This window comes from Mesocricetus auratus, unplaced genomic scaffold (assembly GCF_017639785.1).
Source record: "Mesocricetus auratus isolate SY011 unplaced genomic scaffold, BCM_Maur_2.0 Super-Scaffold_100026, whole genome shotgun sequence".
Lineage (NCBI taxonomy): Eukaryota > Metazoa > Chordata > Mammalia > Rodentia > Cricetidae > Mesocricetus > Mesocricetus auratus.
In genome coordinates, this window is record NW_024429207.1 from 26,105,479 (window position 1) to 26,124,380 (window position 18,902).

At 46.4% G+C, this 18,902-nt stretch overlaps 1 protein-coding gene and 1 pseudogene across 6 annotated transcripts in view; both read left to right on the forward strand.

The window, feature by feature from the left end:
* Window positions 1-18,902, forward strand: part of Tacc1 (transforming acidic coiled-coil containing protein 1) — a 98,705-nt gene that overhangs the window by 72,858 nt on the left and 6,945 nt on the right. For all 6 annotated transcript variants that reach the window (XM_040731853.1, XM_040731855.1, XM_040731852.1 and 3 more), the window contains 7 exons: window positions 1,012-1,132; window positions 4,806-4,858; window positions 7,065-7,190; window positions 8,279-8,355; window positions 11,411-11,454; window positions 12,721-12,881; window positions 14,527-14,633. In XM_040731853.1, the coding sequence (XP_040587787.1) occupies window positions 1,012-1,132; window positions 4,806-4,858; window positions 7,065-7,190; window positions 8,279-8,355; window positions 11,411-11,454; window positions 12,721-12,881; window positions 14,527-14,633 (689 nt within the window). The remainder of the gene's footprint in view (window positions 1-1,011; window positions 1,133-4,805; window positions 4,859-7,064; window positions 7,191-8,278; window positions 8,356-11,410; window positions 11,455-12,720; window positions 12,882-14,526; window positions 14,634-18,902) is intronic.
* Window positions 8,935-11,401, forward strand: LOC106020840 (annotated as a pseudogene).

Here is an 18,902-nt window from a genome sequence, read left to right on the forward strand (position 1 = left end):
AGAGAAACCCTGTCTCGAAAAACCAAAAAAAAAAAAAAAAAAAAAAAATCATTAAAAAGAAGGAAAAGACAATCTCACAATGACTGTCACTGGGCAGGGGGCATTTCTATTGTTTCACCACAATGCCCAGCTCTCCGGGTCACCGGTGTTGTGAAGTTTTAGTATCAGTTCTGTAAAGGGTGCTGACTCATAACTGGATAGATTTTCATATTTATTAAGGCTCAGGTGGCTCTCCAATTTGTTGCCTTCAACAGAATGGAGGACCTGGAAATAAGTCTGAAGAGAGCCAGGACATTGAACCTGGAAAAGCATTCAGAGAGTTGAGAGACTAAAACAAAACTTCCTTTCTCTTCATCTTGTTAATAGTCAGCAACAGATCTTGTCATGCCCTTGGCAGCTTCCTACTGGTTATAATTATAAAGATGGAATCCAGAAATTATATTGAGACCGATTCTTATTTCATCCTGGTGATGTATGATATACATATATGAATATATGGAGTAGTTAATAAATATCCAGTTACGGCACAATGAAGTAAGTGTACTTGAACTATGGAGGGGGAATGTGTGCAAGAAAAACTGGACCTCTTACCTCAGCGCTCCTGAAGTGCTTAAACTTCCATGTTTAGGTTAGAAAAGCACGCCTTTTAAAATTTCAGATCCAAGCTGGGCGTTGGTGGCACACGCCTTTAATCCCGGCACTTGGGAGGCAGAGGTAGGCGGATCTCTGTGAGTTCGAGGCCAGCCTGGCCTACAGAGCGAGCTCCAGGACAGCCTCCAAAACAATACAGAGAAACCCTGTCTCAGAAAAAAAAAAACTCAGATCCAAGCACGGAAGTGAAGTCCTAGAAACAGCCTTTCATGTTTACAAGGCTAATGGTTTCTCCTAGTTTTGTAGCTGGACCTGTGGCAAACCTGAAATACCCTCACGCAGTCCCAGCTGCACTCTAGAAATGTCCCTGGTCACCACGACTGCCCTTCTGAAGACTGTCTTCTCTGTTGCCTTTCCCAGGACGAAGGAGCCGTGATTTCACAGCTCTCAGACATTTCTAATAGGGACGGCCACGCTACCGATGAGGAGAAACTGGCGTCCACATCCTGTGGTCAGAAATCAGCCGGGGCAGAGGTGAAAGGTGAGTGGGGGGGGCAGCTGAGTATGTGAATGTACGATGTCCCCGCGTCTACCATAAGCCTTGCATTTGTCATCCTCGGTACAGAAGCACAGGGCACAGATCTGTACTTTGTTCTTCACTGGAAGAGACACAGACATCTTAGCACAGTCCTAGGCATGGACATAAGTGTGGAGGGTGCTCAGAAGATGCCAATTGAATTTCTCTGTCATTTTGCATCGGTACAGTTAATCTTAGAGTGGCCTGTAAATATGTTTGTGTGCCAGGTGAGCCCTCCACAACTGAGTTATAACCCCACCCTTGGTTTTGTTGAGTCAGACGGGCCTTAAATTCAATGTCTACAACTATGTGTCATCAGAACCATTTAAAGTAAGTTCTACATAGTACAAGAACATTCTAAAGTAGAGGCCTTATAAACAGAAAAATACTTTTCTGTTGCGATGAAAACGCACCACAACCAAAGCAAGCATTTAATTTGGGGGCTCAGAGTTGCAGAGGGTTAGAGCCCATGGCTGTCGTGGAGACGGGCAGCAGGCAGACGGCACTGGAGCAGTAGCTGAGCTTACTTGTTAAAATAACAACCACAGGCAGTGAGAGAAAAGGGGCACCAAGTAGGACTGGCCCATTCCCAGTGACACACCTCCTCCAACAAGACCACACCCCATAATCCTTCCCGCACAAACGGTTCCACCAAGTGGAACCACATAGTCACTGTATGAGCCTAGGAGCCATTCTGTTGGCTTTCCATTCCCATAGGCTTGCAGCTCTATCATAATGCAAAAATTGCCTAGTTCAACTTTAAAAATCCCTGTACTCTTTCAGACTCAAGACTGTTTAAAGTCTAAAGTCTATTTCTGAGATTCAAGGCAGTCTCTTAATTGTAACCCTCTGTAAGATCAAAAAGCACATTACATACTTCCAATATAAAATGCACGGAACATGCATTATCATTCCAGGGAAGGGAGGAAGCGGCAGACTTGAAATCTTCAAGCCTGTCTGCCGCCAGCGGGTTTTGCTGGCTCTTCTCTGGCGGCTTGCTTCTGAGCTGGCTCCACCCCGTCCCATCCTGTCCGCAGTGCTCCTCCGCAGGTATCCCACGCCTGAGGCATCTCCAGCACAGCCCAGGCTTCACTTTGACAGCTTCCCACAGTGGCCTCTCAGATCCTGCATGCAGGGACTCCCCAGCCACACAGCTGACCTCGTGGCTCTCCTTAAACTCCTGTATCCTGCCAGGCGGTGGTGGCGCACGCCTTTAATCCCAGCACTCGGGAGGCAGAGGCAGGGGGATCTCTGTGAGTTCGAGGCCAGGCTGGACCGACAGCCTCAAAAACAATACAGAGAAACCCTGTCTCGTAAAAAAAAAAAAAAACCTCCTGTATCCTTCATGATTCTACAGCCAGGACCATGTGCTCCTTGATGCCCAATTCTGCCGCTTGCTTAGAATGGCACCTGCCCCCTCTTTGAATTGCATACGCTTTATTTGTTGGTGCTTTCCAGGAACACATAATTCCTTAGGCCTTTTCTTTTCCCAGATTGCACATTAGCTGGCTGGGCCTCACCTTGAGGCACCATTCCCTTTATTCCGTTTTTTTCCTTCTCTCTTTCAGCACCAGCCGTGGCTCTAGCATTAAATTTCCTGTGCTTTCTTTCTCCCCAACTATACATTTTATATTTCTTTTTTGCCTCAATTTCCCTTATTTCATTGTAGATCTGCATAAGAAGGGGTTGCTAGTAACCACATGTCATAATCGATATTAGGCTGTCTTGAAATTTTCTCTGGCAGTGAGATTAATCCGAAACACCTTAGCCTCAAGCAGATTTTTTTATAAGAAAGGCAAACATACCATGTTCTTTGCATAAATAATCACAAGAACGGGTCTAGGCCAGCACTATTATTGTTCCCTCTGAATCCTCTTGAGATGGGCCTCCGCAGGCCACATTGCTCCCAGCACTGTTTTCCAAGCTCCTACGAAGACGGCCTATTTAAGCCCCCTTTACAATGTTCAACCACTTCCTAGTTGGAAGTTCCAGAGCCTTCTGCATTCCTCCGACCCCCCACATAGTCAGGTCTGTCACAGCAAGAGCCCACCCCCTCAGACCAGTTTCTGTCTTAGCTACTTTTCTGTTTCTGAGCCCCAAATTCAATGCTTTCTGGCATTGAATTTGGGGCTCATGATTCCAGAGGGTTGGAGTCCATGACATCATGGCAGTGAGTATGGCAACCAGCAGACATGGCACTGGAGAATCAGAGAGCTTGCGTGTTGACACAACAAACACCAGGTGGGGTGGGGGTGGCGCACCAAGAAGACCAAACCTCCTAATCCTTCCCAAATAGCAGTTCTTACCCATCTGGGCACCAAGCGCTCAAATAATGGGAAGCTGTTCTCATTCAGGCCGCACCTAACTTAGAAATGGTTTTCCTTTTAAAGATTTGTTTTCATTGTGTGTGTGTGGTATGGGCACGTGCATGGTCCCCTGGAGCTGGAGTTACAGGATATTGTGAGCCTGGTGACATAGGTGCTAGGATCTGAACTCGGGGTCCTGCGAGAGCAGTGTGTTCCCGTGACCACGGAGCCATCTCTCCAGCTCCAGCTGAAATTTGTTTTTGTGGACAGTCACACAGCAGTGTGTCTATAGAAGCAGAACAACATAGTGCAGAGCAGAGAAGCCAATTTAAGGCATGCTTGCCTGTGTTCTGTGTCTTTGAGGATGAGGACATGCTTCTTTGGGCACTGGGAAAACCTTTCCCAGATGAGCCCCTTGGGACCCGTTTTCAGGGGGAGATGAGAGAATTCTTTTGCAGGTTACATCAGAGAACAGGGGGCCACTCCTGCAGCTTCCAAGGTGCTGAGTTGATCTCTCATTGGGGAGGCTGTGGCTGGGATGTAAAATAGGAAAGCAGGTGGAAAGTCCAAACTGAACAAGTTACTGCCCCCACCACCACCACCTCTCTCCCCTTGTGGTCATTTCTGTACTGTTTCTGATGCCTGGGATGGTCAGCTTGCAGAGAGGAGAGGTTTACATTAGATTGTGGTTTAACCGTGAAACAGATTAGAAGAACTGTTGTGACACTCACATTAGTGTTTTAAGTACGTATTGAATGAAATAGTATTTAAATATAGCAACAAGGAGATTTTCAACTTTATTTTTTGTTTGCTTTTCTGAATTTTAAATTTCCTTCGGGAATATAGTCATGTCCATCCCCCCCCACCTCCCTATTGTGTCACCTGATACCAGAAAAATAGGCCTGAGGAAGCCAGTTAGACAATAATGAACTTGGTTTTCAGGCTTGGATTTAAGGCTATTTTAATCTGCTATATGAGTTATACTGAGAGTGTCCTCCTGAGCCAGAATTTAAATGTGTACTTTAGGAATAAAGTAGGATTCCGTGGTCGTTTCCACTTTCTGAAATTGCTTGTTTACTACAATTCTGCTAAATTTCCAGTGGACACAAGGGGGCAGACCTGCTGTGCCTTCGGCCTGAGGGTTGCGAGCTGTGGCTGACTCTAAACACCAGAGTTCAAGAAAGAGCTTGCCAGCACACCTCTTAGAAATCTTGACGTTCTGTGTCCTTTTGTCCTAAACCTACACTGGATTTGGCTAGCCTTCACTGGGAACAAAGGGACCCATTGCTTGGGAATAAGTATAAAAAAAAAAACGGCTCTCTCTATTTCAGGCATAGAGAAGGAGGCGTGCCAGAAGACAGAGAAGGAGGAGTCGGCTGGGCATGTAAGTTCCCAAACATGGCGGGTTTGTTTAGAGTCCACACTGATTTGATTAAGGGAACTCTAGTTAGTATTGGGTGATGTGGGAAGGAAGACGTGTCTGGCTGGCTAGTTGGCTCAGCAGTAAAAGTGCTTGAAGACTAAGCACACAAAAAGGGAGTGTTAGTAAATGTCTCAGTGATTTCTTAGATTGTCTCCTAATAAGATGGGGGTTAGGGTGTATTGAGTTAAGTGTGCGTTAGAATCAAAGCTGGGATGGTAACTCACACCTTATTAAAATCCTGGTGCTTGGGAGGCTAAGGTAGGAATATGGCCCCAAGTTCAGGATCGTCCTGAATTACACAGCGAGTGTATTGACTACTTTTCCATCACTGTGATAGGACACCACGAGCAAGGCAACTTGTAAAAGAAAAGGTTTTTTGGGAGCTTACAGTTCTAGAATCCAAACTTTAATGCCTAAAGTAAGAAACATTTATTATTCATTGTTCCTGTGCCTTAGGAACCTTTAGGGGGTTTGCCAGGTCCCCTGATTCAGGGCCTTTCTTGACTAAGCCATTGATCAGAGCTGATCTTTGGGCTTGCCTGAAGGTGGATTTGCTTCCAATCTTACCTGGTTATTGGCAGACACAACAATTCTTTGCATCATGGGTCTTTACACAGAGCATCTTAATGTGTAGGAGCCAGAGACTCTGTGGCGAACTTGTCACCATGGCAACTTTTATAAAGGATGCCATTTAACTGCTGGCTAGCTTACAGTTTCAGAAGTTCAGTCCATCATCGTTATGGCGGGACATGGCGGCGTGCAGGCAGACATGGTGCTGGATAAGTAGCTGAGAGTCCTACATCTTGCAGGCAGCAGGAAGTGTGCTGTCTCACTGGGCGTGGCCTGAGCATATATAAAAATCTCCACTTGACATACTTCCTCCGATAAGACCCCGCCCACTTTAACAAGGCCACACCTCCTAATAGTGCTACTTCCTATGAGCTTATGGGGCCAATACATTCAAACTACCACAGTGACTTTTGCCATATCTGGATGATCACTGAGAGCAGCCTTCATCTAAAATGAAATTACACAGGGAATTAGTACTAGGAGGTGTGGGGGTTTGGGGGAAATCCTGGTAGAGGTTGCCCAAGTGTCCTCTGGTTGGACTCCCCTCCCCCAAGTGCTTCCGGGGAATGTGCACTGCCAGGTGGTGGCATTGGAATTTCTCTTTTCTGTAGCCAAAGATAAATTTCTAAACTGGGCCCAAGGCTAAGGTCTATAAAGATGTATGCTAAAATTACGTACGTGTTTTGAGCATTTGGAGAGAGCAGACACCGGGAAACAGACTGATTACCAGTCCGTAGCTTTTCAGTTGTGTGCTCGCTCATACTTGGAAATCACGGTGGAAACCAGGGCCAGCCAAAGGTCTCACACACACACAAAACTTCACTTTCCTGGGTGGAAATTGCTTCTTTAAAAAAAAAAAAAAAAGCTTTGGGAACAACAAAATACCAACCAGATATGTCTCTTTAGGAGCCCAGAGGCCACCAGACAGGAGCTGCAGGTATAGTTGCAAAGCTAAACTGCTCATTGTTTTATGTTGTATGCAACCTCTTTGCATAAGGGTTAATAAGGGAGTGAACTTGAGGTCATCACTGCAGCTCAAGTCCTTGATGATTCCAAGTCACTGAGCTGGAAAGCTGAAGGTCAAAGGCCAGGTAGATTTGCTACACCTGCCTGCCTGCGTAGGCACGGAAGTCAGTAATACATGTTAGCATCATTTTGCCAAAATGGCTAAATGGAGACATATAAGCATCCATATGTGAGTGGAAGGGTTCTCACTGTTTTTGAAAAATTGTTTGCATAGGACACTTTCCCAGAAAAACAAAACAAAAAAACAGAAAAATGAGGTATTGAGATGTTTCTTTTCTGCCTGGGATTCTCTGATGAGTGACCACTTGACAAGTACACTCTTCCCTCTCATAAGAAGACAGCTGGTTTATGTTGTCTGTGCCTCAATAAGCGGACCCCAGTAGTCACCAGAACCTCTTCCTTTAGACAGTGCTGAACAAGATTGCTTGTTTAAAGCTGCCACCTTCTCCTGCTGCTTCTGCAAGTACATCTTTAAAGGGTTTGATCTGTTTTGTGTTGAGGAAGTTGTTGAAGGATATTCAGGGATAAGCTGGAGGAGACTGACCATGTCAAATGCAACCCCTGTCTGCAGGGACTGCTGGAGTCCTCTTTGGAAAAGGCCCCCGTGTCTGTGGCCTGTGGGGGTGAGAGCCCCCTGGATGGGATCTGCCTCAGCGAAGCCGACAAGACTGCTGTGCTCACTTTGATCAGAGAGGAGGTAAAGTTGTCTGTCTGCAGAGGCCCTGTCTCTGCTGACTCGCCTCACCTCAGCCTGCAGCTTGCCCTTCATGGTAGCTCGTGTGGCCCGCATGAAGGGGTTCCAGTAGACTTGGGCATTGGCGCTGGTTTTCAGGGGGCCAATATACGGAGTTATTGGTAGGACATTGAGGTGACCACGTAGTAGATCAGAGGAAAGCTGTGTCTGGTCAGTAGAAGCACACAGGGTAGCCCCTGGGTTCCTTTATTTTAGGTGTATAACAAAGGAGTCCGTAGTCACTCAAGCTGGACTTACAGACAATTGTGAGCTGCCATGCGGGTGCTGGGAACTGAATTCGGGTCCTTTGCAAGAGTCATCCCTTCAGTCCCATTTCTATAGTCTTTTTTTTTTTTAATCATTCATTGGTGGTTTGTCTGTGTGAGGGCGTCAGATCCCCTGGAACTGGAGTTACAGACAGATGTGAGCTGCTACGTGGGTGCTGGGAATTGAACCTGGGTCCTTGAAGAGCAGTCAGGGCTCCTAACCACTGAGCCATCTCTCCAGCCCCCCATCTCTGTATTCTTGAGATCCTTTATAAGCACAAATCAGAATACGTACCCGCTAGGAGGAAGAGGGGACCTAAGGAGCGTGGCGAAGGGAGGGTGCCGGATGCCTGCTGGAGCCCTGTTGTGGGTGCACCCTGAGCCCCTTCATCCTGACTCAGGTCTTAGCAGGTGCTGAGGTATCGCTACAGAAAGGAATGTGCATCTCTCCCAGTATGGTAGTGCACTAATTCCGGCACGTGGGTGGCTGAGGCAGGAGGATCACAGGCTCAAAGCTGATGTGGATGTATTCTCTCTCAAAATAAAGACAGAAAAATGTCCAGGAGTCGCAAGGACCACTGAAATGTGAGGGAGGTGGCTGTATCACAGCACCCTGTGCAGATGAGCGAGACTGCTTTCCCAGATGTTTACGATCGTTATACACCAACACTGAGATGTACTATATTCCTAAATGTTAGCTGGATATCTTGTGTCAGACTTGGTCACGTGTTATTTTTCAGTTTCCAATAGACTGATGAAGTAAAACAAAGCTCTATTATAATCTAGATAATCACTAAAGAGATTGAAGCAAACGAATGGAAGAAAAAGTACGAAGAGACCCGAGAAGAAGTCTTGGAGATGAGGTTAGACTGATGCTGGGGTGGGGCGTGGCTGCCTTTGTGCATTGCTGGTTTAGTCAGCAGTGTTTTCTTGTCACAAAGTCAGTGGCTGACAACATGAGGGCTTTGCTCACATTGAGCAATCTGAGATTAAGGATGTCAGTGCCGTCTGGGCATGACGGCACACCTTTAGTCCTAGTACTCTAGAGACTGAGGCAGAGCTAGGTGATGGCTGAGTTTGAGGCCAGCCTAGCTTACTTACCAAGTTCTAGGATAGCCAGTGTGATGTAGGAAGGCCCTATCTCAAAAAAAAGAAAGAAGTCAGAGTTAGTAGTGTCTAGCGGGTTATTTACAATGCCGCATGTAAATAGAACTCATATAATTCTTGCCTTTTAAAGAGAATGACAGAAATCTATTCAAAAATATCCATTTGCACCTTTTTTTTTCTTTTATTTTCCAGTTTAAATTTAGATAAGAAACAAGGTTGCTTCACAAGTCAGTTCCAGGTCCCTCTCCCATTCCCTCCCCTCTTCCCGTGCCCTCTCCCCAACCCCCCCCTCCATTTGCACCTTTAATCCCAGCGCTTGGGTGGGGGCAGAGGCAGGTGGGTGGATCTCTGTGAGTTCAAGGTCAGCCTGGTCTATAGAGCAAGTTCTAGGACAGACTTCAAAGCAACAGAAACCCTGTCTCGGGAAAAAAAATCCATTTGCAATAAAGAGTAATAAAATTAACTGATGGGTTGGAGAAATCGCTCAGGGGCTAACAGCATTGGCTGCTCTTCCAGGGGTCCTGAGTTCAAGCCCAGCAACAACATGGTGGATCACAACCATGGATAATGAGGTCTAGTGCCCTCTTCTGGCCTGCAGGCAAACATGTAGGCAGAACATTGTATGCAAAATAAATAAATTAATAAATATAAATAAAATCTTTTAAAATAAATTTTACTGATATATTCAAAGAAGAGAAAGCATAAACCTCACCAGTGAGCACTGGAGTGCTGACCAGATATTTTAAACATGACCACTGTAATTTGTCCTCCCGTGTTACTTGGTTTTGGAGGACTTCCTGGTTGGAGGCCCAGTGCTGGGTTTGGAACAACCTCACCTTTGGTGAGCTTACGGTAGCCATCATAAGGATGCAGAGACCAGCTTGGGGATACCACAGGGAAGATGGCCCCCCACTGGGTAGTTCAGACTAACCACACTTCACTGAGTGAAAGGCTGCCTCAAGGGCCTTGATTTTCAGAATCTCCGAATAAGTGGCGTATTTGTGGAGTAGGACACAAGGTAAAACTTGTAACCGAATCACAGGCGAGCAGTGCTTAGAAAGGTAGATGGGCCAGGAAGAGCGAAGTCAGAGAGGGTCTCATAGGAGGATCTCTGAACAACGCCTGTAACTTAAAAAGATTGTCTCGGGCAGCTGCGGAGGTCCCGTGGATCTGTGTGTTGCTTCAACAGTGTTTGGACGAACAGACCCGGGGACTCCCTTAGCTTCCAGCCGCTTCTCAGCCTCTCTCAGCCTTTGGGACCGTCCCCTCGCCGCCCTCGGCCCCTAGGACCAGTCAGCACCGTCTCTTTGCGGTTAGCTCCACACAGCGCATCAACCATGGCCTCCCAGATCCGTCAGAATTACTCCACCGAAGTGGAAGCTGCCGTGAACCGCCTGGTCAACCTGCACCTGCCGGCTTCCTCTCTCTGGGCTGTTTTGATCGGGATGACGTGGCTCTGGAGGGTGTAGGCCACTTCCTCCGCGGATTGGCAGAGGAGAAGCACGAGGGTGCCCAGCGTCTCCTCAAGTTTCAGAACGACCGAGGTGGCCACGCACCCTTCCAGGATGTGCAGAAACCATCTCAAGATGAGTGGGGTAAAACCCAGGAAGCCATGGAAGCTGCCTTGGCCCTGGAGAAGAACCTGAACCAGGCCTCTTGGATCTTCATTCCCTGGGTTCTGGTCGCACCGATCCTCATCTCTGTGACTTCCTGGAAAGCCACTTCCTGGATGAGGAGGTGAAGCTCCTCAAGAAGATGGGCAACCACCTGACCAACATCCATAGGCCGGCCGCACCCCAGCCAGCGCAGACTGGTGTGGCCCAGCCGGCTCTGGGCGAGTGTCTCTTTGAGCGGCTCACTCTCAAGCATGATTAGGAGGCCTCGCCTTCCAAGGGGCTCTCTGCTCTGCACCAGCCAACCTTAGGACCTTCACCCGACCTCTCAAGCCACTAGGCAGCTTTGTAACCGCCCTGGAGCCCCTCCCAAGTCTTGGACCAAGTAAAAATAAAGCTTTTTGAAACAGCAAAAAAAAAAAAAAAAGGGATTGTCTCACGATATTTAAGTAGGAAAAAGAGAAGACAGTTGCTTTAACAAAACACTGAAAGGGTTATGTTGTAGCTGGCTTCCTGTTGCTGTGAAAAACACCATGGCGGAAAGCAACTTAGAAGAGCTTTAGCTCACACTCCCAGGTTGTGGCCATCATCTAGGGGAAGGGAGAGGGGGAGCTGAGGCAGGAGCCATGGTGGCCCGGTGGCTCAGCTAGCCTTCTCAGAGAACCAGGTCACCAGCTGGGGGTGGTGTGCTGTTCTCTGTGGCTGGGGCCTCACACAGCAATCGAGAAACTCCTGAGGAGGGCATGGGCCAGCGTGATGAAGACAGGTCTTCAGCTGAGGCTCTCTCTTGCCGGGTGACTCTGGCTGAATCAAGTTGGCAGGAAAAACTGACCAGGACAGCTTATGAAACACAAGTTTTGGAGTTGAGGATGCAGCCCAGCAGGTAGAGCGCTTGCTTAGCTTGTGGGAGACGAGGGCTCCGTTCCAGGCAGTGGACGCAGAAGCCTGTTTCTTCCCATTTCTTTTCTCCCTTTTTGTCTTCTGCTAAGAACATTTCACCTTTCAGACCGTTAGTGAACCTTATGTATGTAAGAAAAACCAAAGAAGGGAGCAGAGCAGAGCAAAGATGGGGTTTATATGTGTTGTTATAAATGTCTTCATTTGTCTCAGACAGTATTTTTATGGTTTCCATTGCTTTCTTCTGATAACAAAACAAGGTTTGTTATGTTTATAATAAATTACTTTTTTTTCTTTTTAGGAAAATTGTGACTGAATATGAAAAGACTATTGCCCAAATGATTGGTAAGGAGAAAGGTTTTGTTTGTTTGTTTGTTTTGGTTTGTTTTTTGAACATGGGCCATAGAACCTATCTGAGCCTGTTCAGATTGTCATAACAACAGACAAACACTTGTTTTTATAGTTTTGGAATCTGTGGAGTCAAGGCCAAGGCTGTGGTAGATTCTGTCTGGAAGGGCCCATTCCCCTCCGTGCTGTGTCTGGAAGGGCCCATTCCCCTCTGTGCCGTCCCACTTCATCGTTACATCAGTCTCGGAGGAGATAGCTCGCTTCCTGAAGCCTTTCTCTTAATTTATTTCTAAAGATAAACGTGTGTGTGTGTGTGTGTGTGTGTGTGTGTGTGTGTGTGTGTGTACCTGCACGGGTTTATGTGTTTATGTTCAGCACACGAGGATTTCAGATCATCTGAAACTTGAATTAGCGGTGGTTGTGGGCTGCCTAATGTGGGCACTAGGAACTGAACCTGGGTGCTCCACAAAAGCAACGCATGCTCTTGGCTGCTCAGCCGTCTCTCCAGTCCTCCTCTCTGGCTTTTTAAAAGTGGCATGCCATGGTATATCCTGTGGGGAGCAGTGTGGTACTTTGCACACGAATGCAGTGGCCAGGGATGAAGCTATTAAAGCTAGCATTCCCATCTCCTCAAGCATTTGCTATTTCAGGCCAGATGCATAGCACTCCCCACACGCAGAAGGCAGAGTCAGGCAGATCTCTGCGAGTTCATGCCCAGTCTGGTCTACATAAGCAAGTTCTGGGCCAGCCAGGCCTATATAGAGTGTAAGTGCCTGTGAGTCCTTGGTCTGATGGATGTGTTACCTCACTGCAAGTTCTGATTCCTTCCATCAGACCTGCACAGAGAGCATATAGAGTAACAGTGACAATTGTCCGTATTGAACTTACAGCCTCGTTTAGTTGCCATTCTGAGGCTTGACTCTGACATGCATCTATTCTGACCTTCTATCATTTAAGTAATGAAAAGGTTTCCCCACTGTCCACACCACCAACTGCCTTCCCACCTTAGCCTTGGCCCTGGCTGTCTGCTCTGTGTGGCTCCCGTCCCCAGTCCCTTCTGGGTGCCCGCTCCGGTCTCTCCTCTGCGAGGCTAACTACCCTGTGACTACCAGCTCTGTCCCCACCTCAGTGTGTATCTTCCCACTAGAATATGAGTTCTAGAGAGTGGGGACACCTGGGCCACATTCCCTTTCCAGGAACGTTCCTTCCTTGGCTCACCCAAAGTCAGCCTTCTCTTTGTCCCCTTTGACTTGTGGTTCTCAGAAGACGAGCAGAGGACGAGCATGACCTCTCAGAAGAGTTTCCAGCAGCTGACGATGGAGAAGGAGCAGGCCCTGGCTGACCTCAACTCTGTGGAAAGGTCCCTTTCTGATCTCTTCAGGAGATACGAAAACCTGAAAGGCGTGCTTGAAGGGTTCAAGAAGGTAGGGTTCCTTTCTCTCTGTCTCCTGGGTGGTGGTGTGGTTTCTTACCAACAGGTAGTCACTCCTGTCAGTGGTGGGCAGCCTTGTATGTGGGGCTGAGGCTTGCTGGCCTCCTCCTTCTTGATCATTTGCTTTTTGAGATTAGTCAAAGTAGAAGAGATTAGTCAAAGTAGAAGAGATCGTAGTTCACTGAGCAAAGGCCAACCTGTGTACTACAGGAGAAATGAGTGGGGTCGATCATTCAGTTGTATCCTGTTAATCATTCATGTGTGTACTGTCAAAGGTATCGTAGACTTCTTTTCTTGGTATGTCTTGTAAGCGTTTCGGGAGGATTGGATGGGACAGGTATTCTGGTACTCGGGAGTCACAGAATACTGTTACACAGCTCAGAGGAAAGGTATCCTGGAGCTCCGGAGCCAAAGACTACCACAGGTTGCAGTAAGCTTAGCTGCTTATAGCCCTGCCTCAGGGAAAGGCTACCCCTTTGTGTCTGCTCTGCTCGGGCAGGAGAGGGTCTTCCAGCTGGGGATATTTACCCAGTGTAGCAGTTTTGCTCCGGCAGAAGGTTTCCCAGGCGAAGTTGCTACAGTTCAGTTCTGCTCCAGGAGAGTGGAGAGCAGAGTGTAACAAGGGAAGGTTTCCCCTAGCACAAGGGTTACAGCTCTGCTCACCCTGCTCTGCCCAGGGTCGCCTCTGTTCCGCTGCCACGGTGAAAGATCTTCACCCAAAGCTGGCCAAAGGGGTTTATTGAAGGAAGCAGCTGGACAAGCCAAGCTGAACATACGAGGGGTTTATATAGGGATTCTTGGAGGGCTGGGGAAGTTTTTCCAGGGTAGGGATTGGTCAGATTTCAATGGTGAGCTCAGATTGACTAGAGCTCCTGCTCAGGGATTGGTTAGTTTTCTGTACAGGGTTAGGATCAGATTTGGCTCTGGTTTCAGGGCCAAAGTGTATTTCTTTCTCTGGTCCTTTTTAGCCTTTTGGCTCCAATTTTAGGGCTGGGGTGCATTTCTTCCACTGACTCTTGATTCCAGGGACAAAGTGTGTTTCTTTGGCACTGGTTTCAGGGTCAGGGTACATTTCTTTGGTTCTGGTTGCAGGGCCAAAGTGTGTTTCTTTGGCTCTGCTCAGGGTGTTTCTTTGACTGGCCCCTTTTCCCTACAGGTCTAACACAGGGCTTTTTGTACATGGTGTTGTGTATGACCAAAGGTTCAGGCTTGTAATACTAACATTCAAGAAAGTGAGGTAGAAGGATTGCAAAGTCTAAGCCAGTCTGGGCTGCAGAGTGAGACCTGTCTTAGAAAACCGAATACTAAAAGTGGATGGATGGATGGATAGATAGATAGATAGATAGACAGACAGACAGACAGACAGATAGATAAGATGGCACTGGCCAATTATCTAATATAGGGCTTAAGAAACAAGCTACATTCGGAAGTTGAAGCCCTGTCTAGCAATGCAAATTAGGACATGGAGAAACTCTACAGGCTTTCTTTAGTGGGGGTGGCACAAGCCTGTTGTCATTGCCATGGACTATGCATTAAACAAAACCAACAACAACAAAAAAGAACCTCAACCCTTGGGATATACTGTGCAAGAGAACGAAGAGACATGCACATTTGTTTTTACTTTCACTTTGGAATAGAATGAAGAAGCCTTGAAAAAATGTGCGCAGGATTACTTAGCTAGAGTTAAGCAAGAAGAGCAGCGATACCAGGCCCTGAAGATTCACGCAGAGGAGAAGCTGGACAGGTAAGAGCTTGTGAATGTGTCCTGCACTTGTTTACTGTTGCAGGTGGAGGCAGACACTATTTTGCCTACAAAGTAACATGCTTATTTTGCTATCTGCATTCTTGTTTGCTTTTTTAGCTACAAAGTAACCTACTTATTTTCTATCTGCATTCGTGTTTGTTTGCTTGTTTTTGTGATTTTCAAATCAGGGTTTCTCTGTGTGTAACAGTCCTGACTGTCCTGGAACTCACTTTGTAGACCAGGTTGGCCTCAAACTCACAGAGATACGGCTGCCTCTGCCTCCTGAGTGCTGGGATTAAAGGCGTGCGCCCCCCCCCATCTGTATTGCATTTTTTTTTTTTTTTTACTCTTTCGAGACAAGGTTTCTTTGTAGCTTTTGAGGCTGTCCTGGAACTCTCAGTAGACCAGGTAGGCCTGGAACTCACAGAGATCCATCTGTCTCTGCCTCCCAAGTGCTGAGATTAAAGGTGTGCACCATCACCACCACCACCACTGCCAGGCCTACATTGCATTCTTGTTTGCTTTTTTTAATATACAAAGTAACATACTTGCACCTTTTGCTGTCTGCATTCTTGCTTGCAACTTCAGGGTACATGTGTGCCCCCCCCCTTTCTGTGTGTGTGTGTGTGTGTGTGTGTGTGTGTGTGTGTGTGTGATTTTAATTCTCTACATGGTTAAAGCATTCAAGAGTGTAAAAAGATGTGTATGTGTACACACAACATCCCCTCTGTCACTTTTAGGTCATTAGTGTTGGTATTCTGTGTTTTCCCTCAGACATACGTGCTAACCCCATGGTTTATCTTTCGCTGCCCACAAGGACCCTCTCCCTGGCATGTCATAGTTGGAAGGTCTCCATTTAGGCGGTTCAGAAGTGAGTAGAGCTGTGGACTGCCCTTCTGTGCCTTCAGGGTAAAAGATGAGGAGTTGGGGACCAGCAAACAAATATGTGTGCTTGTGATAATCATACACACCATCCAACTGGCCTCATTAGACATACGTCAACTTGTCCCCTCCACGACGTATGGGAGTGTCTGTTTTCCCTGCCAAAAGCTCCACTCTTAGATTATCTTCAAATGTAATACTATATTCACAGCATTGATATATTCAGAGTAGTTTTATTTATCTTAAATTTATCTTGGTAAAAACTAAATGGAGGGCTGGAGAGATGGCTCAGCGGTTAAGAGCACTGACTGTTTTTCCAGAGGTCCTGAGTTCAATTCCCAGCAACCACATGGTGGCTCACAACCACCTTGAATGAGATCTGGTACCCTCTGCTGGCCTGTAGGCAGAAGGCTGTATACACAATAAATAAATAAAATATTTAAAAAAAACTAAATATATTTCAACAGTAATCCATGTAAGTACTTTATTGTGACTGACTGTTATTTGCCCTTTCTATTGTAACTTAATGTGTGTCATATACTAGGGGCACTAACTTTCACTGTAATTGTGATTCATTTTCCCAGCTTCTGTGTGTGTGTGTGTGTGTGCGCGTGCGTGCGTGCGTGCGTGCGTGCGTGTGTGTGTGTGTGTGTGTGTGTGTGTGTGTTGGCCCTGTTTATGAGGGTGGTGCAGGGTTTCATTTTTTTGTATTTGTTTGTTTTTAGGTTCTGGGATTGAACCCAGACTTGGTACATCCTGGACAGAGAGCTCTGTCATGTAGTCTTGTAGTGTGTTCTGATTGCAGAAACGTGTCAGGGTCTCCCTGTATAGTTGAGTCCAACCTTGAGCTTGCCCCAGCCTCACCGGTCCTCAACTTCATGGCATATGCCACCATGCCCCTACCCAGGAAAACATCTTGAACTGTGGTAGGAGTGCCGTCAGTTTATTTGCAGTTCCTGGGCCCCTGTTGCAGTGTTGAGTCTACCCTATTGTAGAGAGAGACATTATTCTTCCAGGTTTCCCTTCGAGCGCTTTTGTGGCTTCCTTCTTTTTCCCCTCGGTCCTGAAGTCTAATAACACATTTTAGAATTTCCCCCGGCAAAGGGTATGCCCCTCCCTCCTCCTTTTAAAAGATGAGATCTCACTGTATGTCTTTGACTGTCCTGGAACTCAAACTCTCAGAGATCACCTGCCTCCGCTGGGACTAAGGGGCATGTGCCGCCATGGTCAGCTCCCATCGTTTTTTAACTAAGAAACAATACAGTATGGTATGTGTATTTTGTGATCTGTATTCCCATCTGTAAACGTGTGAGTTTCTCTCCTTCCCACTCCTTTATGGGCTCTGGCTGAAGATTGTTGCATGTCCTTGTGTTGTCTTTGTGCTTTTGGAAACTACCCCCAAATGGTTTGGTCCCCTTTTGTCATTGTTGCTTTGAGATATATACCAAAATAGCCTACAAATTTCCTTTTTTAACTTAGTAACATATTAGAGCCATTTTCCAAGTCAGAACTCATAGCTTAGTCTATCTAATTCCTTCACTAGGTGGTAGGACCGTTTTTTTTTTTTAAGTCTCATTTATGTTTAGAGAGTGTGTGTGTGTGTGTGTGTGTGTGTGTGTGTGTGTGTGTGTGTGTGTGTGTGTGTGTGTGTGTGCATCACTGTGTGCCTAATGCCTATGGAGGCCAGAAGTGAGTGTTGGGTTCCTTAGAACTGAAGAGACTGTTGGTGAGCCACCATGTGGGTGCTGGGAATGGAACTTGGATTTCTCTGCCAGAGCAGCCAGGGCTCTTAATCTCGGGGCCAACTCTCCAGCGCCATACCATAACATTCTTCACTGATGAACATTTGAGTTGGTTCACACTCTCCCAATTGAAAGCACCTACATTAGCAGAGTATTTCTGGGAAGTTTGTTTTCCTCATTCCCACGCCATGCCCCCGTCTTTCCCATGGCATGTGACCCTGTCTTTCTCTGCATTCTTAGGACAAAACCGTAAACTGTACTCTTGGACCATGAATGACTCAGTGATAGAATGCCCACTTAGCATGCATGAGATCCTGGCCTCAGTCCCCCACAGAAAAAGCTTATTGTTTTAATTTGTATGTCTTTTGTTGCTTGTGAGGTTTTAGTTTTAATCTTTTATCAATTGACTGGATGTTTATTAAGTGACATGATGTCTTCTCTTGCATTTCATTGATAAAGACACCCCGGAGGGCTATAACTCACAGATATCAGTATCTGTACTCTGTGTTTAGTGCTACAGTCTTGACAATGGAAAAGAAAACCTGGAAATACTACATATGAGAGCCTGTCAGCAAGAAATGTTTAGCCCCACAGTCTAATAAAAAAGTTAGAATGACATGAATGCTTGAATGTAGAGTTGCCTTTATACACCATTTAAGTGGAGTAAGAGAATATTTGCTGAGTGACTTCAATCTTATATGATCATGTGTAGAGTAATCCAGCCCACTGTTGGACTAGACCCTTTAAAAGTTAGGATTGTTATAAAAAGATAAGTCATGTCATTTTCTCATGAAACATAACTTTTGAATGTTATGAAAAATAAAAACCCAGAGACATATATTGAGGTTCAAGCTTCAAGCTGAAGATCAGAAAAGCAAAGCCGGCTATTAGCTCTTACTACCTCTACCTCAGGCTGAAAGGGCTGTCCTCTCCTCAGCGCGGTCAGAGAATAAATCTTCACGTGAGACCCTTTGGTTCTTCCTTTTATACCTCTCAAATCCTGGGGTTAAAGACTCGTGATGCCAAGTGCTGAGATCACCTTTGTGTGAGCTGTTTCTCTGTAGGACTGGATCAGTTTCCTGTAGCCCAGAGTGGCCTTGAACTAACAGAGATGCATCTGCTTGTCTCTTTAGTCCTGGGATTAAAGGTGCGCGCCACCACTGCCTGGCTCTATGGCTAGCTAGTATGGCTGCTGGGATTAAAGGTGTATATCATCGTTCCCTGACCTCTATGGGTTGTGACTGGCTTTGCTTTCTGAACCCTCAGGCAAGCTTTAATAAATCATAAATAGGGATTGGAGAGGTGGCTCAGAAGTTAAGAGCACTAGCTGATCTTCCAGAGGTCCTGAGTTCAATTCCAGCACCCACATGGTGGCTCACAACCATCTGTAATGAGATCTGGTGCCCTCTTCTGGCCTGCAGGCATATATGCAGACAGAACACTATATACATAATAAATAAATCTTTTAAAAAATCGTAGATAATATATCACTACATTTGAAGGATATTGCAGTTTGATTCTGCTGTCAGGATGCACCATGGAAATGTGCTTAGCAGTTTCGTATAAATTGCCTTTTATTTTATTGTTTCTTGTTTTTCCTCAGTTCCCGACTGAGACTCTGGGTTTTGTGGAAGTCAGTAGTCAG